The sequence below is a fragment of the Chionomys nivalis genome, chromosome 13, assembly GCF_950005125.1.
Source record: "Chionomys nivalis chromosome 13, mChiNiv1.1, whole genome shotgun sequence".
Taxonomy (NCBI): Eukaryota; Metazoa; Chordata; class Mammalia; order Rodentia; family Cricetidae; genus Chionomys; species Chionomys nivalis.
Window position 1 is genome coordinate 64,695,077 of NC_080098.1, and position 9,101 is coordinate 64,704,177.

At 47.4% G+C, this 9,101-nt stretch overlaps 1 protein-coding gene across 2 annotated transcripts in view; it reads left to right on the forward strand.

Annotated features, from left to right (window-relative positions):
- Bicd2 (BICD cargo adaptor 2) overlaps window positions 1–4,936 on the forward strand; it is a 47,742-nt gene extending 42,806 nt beyond the window's left edge. The window contains exons 7-8 of one of the 2 annotated variants that reach the window (XM_057787338.1): window positions 991–1,201; window positions 2,890–4,936. In XM_057787338.1, the coding sequence (XP_057643321.1) occupies window positions 991–1,201; window positions 2,890–2,895 (217 nt within the window). In that variant the 3' untranslated portion in view covers window positions 2,896–4,936. Of the gene's footprint in view, window positions 1–990 lie in introns of both variants that reach the window. The other variant, XM_057787337.1, reaches the window with a different exon arrangement.
- The last annotated feature ends 4,165 nt before the right edge of the window (window positions 4,937–9,101 follow it).

A 9,101-nucleotide genomic window follows, 5' to 3' on the forward strand; every position in this document is an offset into this window, starting at 1 on the left:
AGAACAGTCTTAGGGCTGGAAGGCCTCTGCCTATCACCCTTCAGAGTCAGGGTGCCACCAGCTGGTCTAAATTGGGATGACAGGATGGGCCAGGGTTCTGTACCTTGCCTCTACCTAGCTGCTCCCAGTGTCTTAGCATCCCTCCTGGCAGGCCCCTGCCAGGGTAGCAAAGACGAGAAGAGTTCCAGAATTTCTCTGGAAGTTTCCTCCATTGGGGCTTAGAATTTTTTTTAATTTTTATTTATTTATTTTGAGACAGGGTCTCGCTATGTAGCCCTGGATGGCCTAGAACTCGCTATGTAAACCAGGCTGTCCTTGACCTCACAGAGATCTGTCTGCCTCTGTCTCCCCAAGTGTTGAGATTAAAGGTGTGTTCTCCATGCCTGGACTAGAGAGGGTTTCTATTGCTGTAATAAACAGCAGGGAGGAAAGTGCTTATTTTATCTCATAGTTTGTAGTTGATCATCTGGGGAAGTTAGAGCAGGAACTCGATGATGCAGAGGCCATGGAGAAGAGCTCTTACTGACATGCTCAGCCTGCTTTCTTATAGCTCCTAGGACCACCAGCCCAGGGACGGCACCACCCATGGTGAACTTGGCCTTCCCACATCAATCACTAATTAAGAAAATGCATCACAGGCTTGCACACAGGCCATTATGGTGAAGGCATTTTCTCAGTTGAGGTTCCCTCTTCCCAGATAAATATAGCTGGTGCCAGGCTGGCATAAAAACTAGCCAGTACACTGTGCTCCTTCTGCCCACTCCCCAAACACACACACAAAAGAAACAAACGCAGTGACACAGAACTGGGGGTAGGGTTAAGGGCTACTCTGTTTGGGTCATGGTCTTATTCTGAAGGAGCCTTTGCTAAAAGAAACCCAAACAAGTCTCCCTAGCCCTGGCTCATGCTCCATCTGAGAGACACTCTGGAGTGGGGTGCTTGGGACCTGCCTTTCCTTGTCTGAGCCTTTCAGCTGTGCTGTTTCCACAGATGTGATGAGTACATCACACAGCTGGATGAGATGCAGCGGCAGCTGGCGGCCGCAGAAGATGAGAAGAAGACCCTGAACTCTCTGCTGCGCATGGCCATCCAGCAGAAACTGGCACTTACCCAGCGGCTGGAGCTGCTGGAGCTGGACCACGAGCAGACCCGCAGGGGCCGCAGCAAGGCCACCCCCAAGGCCAAGCCAGCCACCCCGAGCGTAAGTCACACCTGTGCCTGTGCCAGCGAGAGGGCGGAGGGCTCCGGGCTGGCCAACCAGGTGTTCTGCAACGAGAAGCACAGCATTTACTGTGATTAGGGCTGCGGGGCGCTGCACGCCGCTAACGTCTGCTTCACCTCAACTAACCCAGTTGCAGTGGGACAGCAGTGCTAGGCCAGTCTTAACGTGACTAACGCACGGAGGGCAGCATTCTAGGCGAGCGGCAGCACTGGACACATCTGTCACCAGGACACTTTGAGCTTTGTGTTGCTTCTCGCCCGCAGCCCCTCAAGGGTATCCTGTATCAGTTGCTGTCTTTTGGGGTGGTGGTATCAGAGGTCTGGGTGGAGCTGCTCACCTTTGGTAGGACAGTGAGGTGAAGTGTTTTCCAGGGTCCCCAGGCACCGTTAGGAGAACCCGAGGTAGAGTCCTTCCCTGGGCACATGGGCAGAACCCGAGTTGAAACTTGCATGTTCCTCGCATGTTTCTAATGTCAGCGCTTGAGAGCAGTTCTATGAGACTCGAGCCTCTGAGGTAGGAGCAGCCTGAGTCAGCTCTCTGTGGCCGGCGTGGTCTCATGGAAAGAGTTCCCTGTGTTTCCTGCAGCATCTCACTGCGAACCATATTCAGGACGGAAGCGCAGAACTTCCTCCAGTCCCAGGGGGAACTGACCCCAGAGGCTGCATGAGACCCTCACACTTCAGACACAAATAACCATCGCCCAGGAGGACAGAGCTTGGCTGCTTAGGTTCTCATCTCTGAGATCTGCATGCTGCTCTGCCCTGTGAGGTGACAAATTGGCAGGGCCTGAGGTCCTAGGTTTTCTTTTTTTAATGGAAAAGTGTTCCAAGTGCCTGGCCAGACCCTGGTCCTTGGTGCAGCCTGTTCTTTGGTACCTGGAGACCCATAGCCCATGCTCGGGTCTTTTCCTGGAAGTTGTCAGACCCAAAGAAGCAGTGTTTGGAGAAGTGCTGGTGAGCTCTGCCAGGTCGCACTGGCACAAGAGCCCAGCTGTGTGCTGGAAGGACTTCCTGTGGGCCCGGAGCTGTGCTCAGGACAGGCTGGTAAGAGTCATGTGGTTCTCAGTGCAATTTGGGGCTCCTTTTCCAGAGGCTCTGTCAGTGCAGAACTGTGGCATCAAGCGTCTGCTTTAGTGTGCTGTGAAGCAGGACTCTGCTCAGTATTTCTCTCCCAGACTTCCATCTCTGTGACAGCTGCTAGCCTGTCACCCTGTGGACAGGTATCTTTCACAGTTTGGGACACAGCATTTCACCTGTGGAACACAACGTTGGTCCCCAGCATGGGACCCTGTGGCCTCTCAAACAGCTTTCTCTTTCTTCTCTCTCTGTGGTGCCTAGGTTGTTCCAGTCTCCTTCAGATTCTAGGCATCACACAGTCGTGCACTGAGGGTAGAATAGGCCACATGTGTCCCTTGCATGTCCGTCCTGGGAATGGCTGCCCGCATGCCCACCCACCTTCTGCCTTTCCTTTTCTTTGGGCCAGGACACAGCTTCCCTTCCATCGTCTGGGGCTTTGCAGGCACTTGGAGTCCCACCCCCTAACACACACGCAGGCCTCCTGCCAACTAATTTGCTCGCTCACTCCCAGAACAAGAGCTTTAGCGTTAAGTGGTATGGAAGTGGCAAGTGACTGATTTCTAATGCTGTCTTATTTTCTCCTGTTTTCAGCTGTAGAGTAGCTGCTGGGAGGATGTGGCCACCGGCCCTGTCACACTGCAGCCCCCTCCCCTCTCCCCTCCCATGGCCTATGCAGAGGAAGGAAGGGCAGCCTAAAGTCCACTTAGAGATGTTTGGATATGCCACTGTAATTCTTTTCAAATAGCATTCCCCAAGTTTTTAATGGGAGTTTTAAGGAAAAAAAAAAAGCTTTACTGTTGAGAATGCTGTGAGCTGCTGCTTGGAAAGGCCTGTGTATGGCCGAAGAACCTGCTTCCACAACCACAGTCAGGCTCTCTAGGGGCCTGCTGGACAGCCTGCCATGGGGGGCTCCTTATTACACATGCTCCTTTTTTATCCGATCAACCTGTGCACTTTTGATATTTTGATATTATATTTGCTTCCTTAATTCCTTGTGTAGAGATGGTCTCTGATGCCGTGGTCTGTGCTCGTGGTCCTGTAGCTGTCCGTCCTAGCTCAGGCGTGTTGATCTGGTGTCGACACGAGGCAGAGCTGTGCTCCATAGTGTGTAGCTGGACTGCAGGTGAGGCTTCAACCCGGCAAGGAGCTGGCTAGTGTATCCACGCTGTGGTTCAACAGCCTGTAGAGGACACGGCATTGTGGTTCATGTTTGAAGTTACAGATTTTAAATGCCATGTTCATTAAGAAATCCAGGGTATTCCAATTCTGGGGTTTTTCATATTGTATTATTATTATTCTTAGGAATAGTTCAACGTAACAAGAAGAAAACTTGACCTTTGCTCTGGTTAAAACAGTAATAGGCACTTGAAAGCATAAATTATTGAATGAGTAGTATTACCTACAAATTCCAGAATTTTCTTGGTTTTAGGACATTGTGAAGCATGACTGACTAACAGAATTTTATACAACTGCACCAGTGAAATTCCAAATTGGAATTGTTTTGTTATTCTGGTTGTTGTGCCAAATTGTGGTACACTTAGAAAATTCTACAGTTGTCGATTTTTAGGGTGTTCTATTTCAACACCTTTTTGTTAGTAACCATTGCCAGTAGTGCCTTCATCAGTTACGGGAGGTGTCCCCAGCCAAGGAAGTTCTCTACAATGGGCAGCGGAGAGCTAGTTGGGAATGCTGAAGGCCAGTGTGGACCAACAGGTGGGAGGGGGTATCTGGCTCACTTCGTACCTGGGCATCTGCATTGAGGGAAAGAGAACAGTGATTGTGCAAAATTCTGTTAGTCAGTAATTCTTCACATGCAAATTCAGGGGCTTAGAAACAAAACAAACAGAAAACCTGGAGTGTGCTTTGGGAACCAAATGGACTTCATGGGACAAGCTAAGCAAGCTGTGCAAACATCACGTTTGTGAAGGGCTGAGGGCGTCAGGAGAGCCGGCGCAGTCGGCCTGTGAGTAGGGAAGAGGGTTAGCCATAGTATTCTTTGCAAATGTGAAAACAAGACATTCTAGCTTCTCTTGCTTGGTGTAACTAATCACTGTTAATTTCAGGAAACAGAAGTCACTAACTCCTTAGCAAACTGCTTGCTAAGTGAGATTCAGGGTGTGGTCAAATTGGTACTAGTGGAGGAAGAGAAATTGTCCTCTGGCCTCCAAAAAAGGGACAAATTATAATAATATAAATTGTTAGGAATTGAAGAATTCTGTTTCCTGGAATGAGCATTTCTTATTCCTAGTTGTTGGGACTCTTTGCCTTCTGTTACAGTGTTGATTCATACAAATATTGTTACATTTGAGATAACATCATCTGTATGGGGTATTTATTTGCAATGATGTCTAAGTACTGTATTTTTTCTGTGTGTTACCTTAGTGTCAGAATGTTGGTCTTTATTTTAAAAGTCATATGCATGTTCTCCTGCCAAGGAACCTTTACACAGACCCAAAGCAAATAATAATAAGCAGATGCCTTCAGTTTCTGAGAAAATGAGGCTAAGTGAGGAAAAGGCATAGGAGGGAGAAACTAGCAGTTGTGTGGCGGGAACGTCTCCACAGCCAGCGCACATAGGAAAAGTGGGCCTGGGTAAAGAGTCACATTGGTAGGACCAATAAAGAATAATAATAATAAAAAAAATGAAGCACATGTTTGCCCTCTGTGATTGCTTTTACTCCTGCGCCAGGTGACTGCTTCCAGTGTGTCCGGTGAGTCTGGGACCTCACACCCCTGTCCTGTTGGAGGGCACTGGGGGTGGGGGCCAGAAACAAGCTGGGCTCCATTCTCCGGATATAGGATGTGCCTCCAGGGTTGCCCACATCATTCAGTATGAAAACCAGCAGCAAGGTGGCCGGAACTCACTGCTCTGTTACAGGACTCATACCCATGGGCAACCTGCATTTCCTGTTGAGGAAGCAGCGGGTCAGAGACATGGAAACCTGTGCTGGCTAAAGTCTTGCTTGAAACCTGGGAATAAATAGATCTAGGGACAAGGGGGATTCATTTGTCAATATAATACTGTATTTAACTATAGGAGCGTATTCAGAGATACAGCGAGTGTGTTGGAGTGAGAACATGGAACAGTGTCTTAACTCCTTGGACAGTAGATACCATACCATGGTGCTCTCTGGTCATCTCCACTTCTGGCAGTCTCACCTACTCAGGGTCTACTCCAGAAGCTTCCCACTGCGAGCATCTCCCTGCCTCTCAGAAGCCTCCATTCTTCAGCCCTCTAGGTAACCAAGAAGGAAGGAACTGCTTAGAAGTTAGGAGGACATAGTGTGCTTACAGAGGACCCTAGTTCAGTTCCCAGCACCTACATCAAGAAACTTATAACAGCTTAATACAGTTCCAGGAATTCAAGGCCTTCTGGTCTCCATGAGTGTGTATGCAAGCATGCACACATACACACACATACACAATTTAGAAAGAGATTAGAATGATACAAATCAGTCAGGCCAGCAAGATGGCTTCATGGGTAAAAGGTGCTTGCTGACACACCAGAAGACCTAGGTTCAGGTTGCAGAAGGAGAGAACCAACTCAGGCTGCCGTCCAGCTCCACGGGTACATTGAGATTTAAATGCATGCATTCATGTGCACACATAAATAAGTATGATTTTTATTTTTTTATTTTGGTTTTTCAAGACAGGGTTTCTCTGTGGTTTTGGAGCCTGTCCTGGAACTAGCTCTTGTAGACCAGGCTGGTCTCGAACTCACAGAGATCCGCCTGCCTCTGCCTCCCAAGTGCTGGGATTAAAGGCGTGCACCACCACTGCCCGGCAATAAGTATGATTTTAAAAGGGAAAACTCAGCAGACCTAAAAATTCTTTAAAAAAAAAAAAAAGAGGGAAAAGGGAAAGAAGTTAAAAAAAAAAAAAGGTTGGCACACTTTAGCTTGCCTTTTTAAGAAATGATCAGTAGATATCTGAGAAGAAATTGAATTGGTAATAGAAATATTTCAGCAGTCTGGTACAGAAGGGGCTTAAAAATTGTCATTCCATCCCAACAACAAGGTGAAAGGTGAGGTACTGGACAAAAACAGTTCTAAGACCCATATGAGACAACTGCAGCAAAAATCGGAGAGACAGTTGGGTATGCAGAAGCCTCGGGTGGAAATGAGAAACGTATTATTAGATACCAGAGGAAGGGGGCTGGAGAAATGACTCCACAGTTAAGAGCACTTATTACTCTTTCAGAGGGCCCGAGTTTGGTTCACAACTGCCAGTAACTCCAGTACCACAGTACCTGACCACCCCTTCTTGTCTCTGCAGGTACCCACACATATATGCAATAAGATTAAAATAAACCTTAAAAGAAACTATAAAGATAGGGCTGCACTGGCAGGAACTGGCAGAGGATTTGGCTGAGTTGGTGATCAAGTTGGGTATTTGGCCGCTGCTGTTTTAATCAAAGTATTCGTGGGGCCGGTCCCTTGGGACTGCTTATGGTAAATGCAGTACTGAAGAAGCGATGGTTCAGGAAGAACGTGTCAGCTGTCAGGGTGCTGCTGTGAGCCATGAGGCTCAGGAAGAGGACTGCGCTAGGGTAGGTCATCCTTCGATCCACAGGAGTGGAGCTGCCCCAGGACTTGCCTGATAAAGATGCTATTGACTGATTCCCGTGAAAACCTACACTGCTGGCTCAGGCACAGTGCTCCTGTGAAGGTGAGGACACTGTGCCAAACCCCAGTGCTTCCTGAAGATGCTACTGTCACCTCAGTGGCCTGGAGGGCAGAGTGCTCATCCCAAGAGGATCTGAAACCTTAGGATCTGTTACTGTTTGTCCCATTGGGTTTCACACTTTCCTGGTACCTGCCACTCGTGATGCCCATACCCCATTCCTTTCATTTGGAATCATGGGATCATGGAATCTTGTCTTGCCTCACCTCCCAGACATAATTGTGGGGGCAAGAACCTGTTTGAGAGCTGGGTTGTGGTGATGCACGCCTTTAAATCCCAGTAATTGGAAGGCAGAGACAGGTGGATCTCTGTGAGTTTGAGATCAGCCTGTTCTACAAAGGGAGTTCCAGGATAGCTAGAGCTGTTAAACAGAGAAACCCTGCCTTGAAAAACCAAAAGCAAACAAACAGCCTATTTGGTTCACAACCGCAGAGCAGTTTGCTGAATGAATGAGGCAGAATTGACCATTAGGCTGTAGATTTCTGAGTTGGTACTGGAATATCCTAACTGTTTGGAGGTTCCTAACGTGGAGTGAGTAGACCTTGCATGTAAGATAGTCATAAACTTGAGTTCAGTGGAATGCCAGAGTCCAAACATTCTTATCCCCCTACAATGTCTATGTTGGTACTAATTTCCAGTGTGTTGGTAGTAGGAGACGGCAGATGGGAGGTATAGGTCATGAAAGTGGAACTCTCACTAATGGAAAAACACCCTCAGCAAGTCAAGATCAGCCTGAAGTGGAGACTCTGTCAAAAATCAAAAAGTGGTTTCAGTCCTACAAGAAGACATAACAATCCTTGGCATATTGTCTGCTTAACAATAGAACACCAAAAACACTTGAAAAAACTCTTAGAACTTTCAAGGGAAAATAGATGAATCCCGTATGGCCAGATCCAGGCATCAGTCATGGACCACATCTGCAATCCCAGCACAGAGGGGGCAGAGGCAGGAGGATTATGAGTTCTAGGCCCCCGGGCTACATATACAATGAGTTTCAGGCCAGTGTCAAGTCCTTGTCTCAGAAAACTCAGGAGCTGGGGAATGCAGCTTAGAGGCAGAGCACTTGCCTAGCATGCACAAGGACTCTGGATCTGACCCACTGTGTGCATGCACACACGCATGCAGCACAGCACAGGAGTTCAGCAGAAAGTGCAGATGTATGCAGTTTAGCTCCACACCTCCAGTCAGCCTGACGTAGTTGACATCAGAAAATTGAATTTTCTGAAGAAACGTAGAATGTACAGAAGATAGGCAATCCTGGCCCCAAGGTACACCTCAGATTGTGCTTTCAGTCCACAAGGAGTTAAACAGATCATTAACAGAAAGAAAGCTGGGAAGTGCCCAGCTATTTGGAGATGAAACAGCGCCTTCCGCAGAGCACAAGAGCAAAACAAGTCTCTACAGAATGTAAAATTGTATTGAACTAAATGAAGTTGAAAATACGTCTTAACACATCTTGTGTTATTTAGCTAAAGCAAGCCTTGAAGAGGAAAAACAGCCAAAGGTCAGTGGGATAGGAAATCGGGACAGAAAATGACCAAAAGAGCTGGTTCTTTGAAAATACTTTTTAGCCGGGCGGTGGTGGCGCACACCTTTAATCCCAGCACTTGGGAGGCAGAGGTAGGCGGATCTCTGTGAGTTCGAGACCAGCCTGGTCTACAAGAGCTAGTTCCAGGACAGGCTCCAAAGCCACAGAGAAACCCTATCTCGAAAAACCAAAAAAAAAAAAAAAAAAAAAAAACTTTTTAAAGGGAGGAAGGAAGCATCTAGTCAAGTTAATTAAGGACAGGCAGGTAAGAAAATACACAGTGGTGGTGTTAGAAATGAAAGAGAAGACAGTATTACTGTTCCCATGGACATCCAAAGGACAAGAGAATACCAGTCTGCCCGCAAGTTCAGTAATGGATGAAACGGACCCATTCCTAGAATACAGTCTCCCAAGTCTCTCACAAGAAGAGATGGGCAATACAAGTTAAGCTTCTATTAAATCAATTTTTTTTCTTTAATATATATTTTTTTTAGCCTTTGTTTTCTTTTTACTGTATGGGCATTTTGTCTGCATGTAATCATGCATGTAGTTCCCACAGAGGCCAGAAGAGGGCATCAGATCCCCTGGAGCT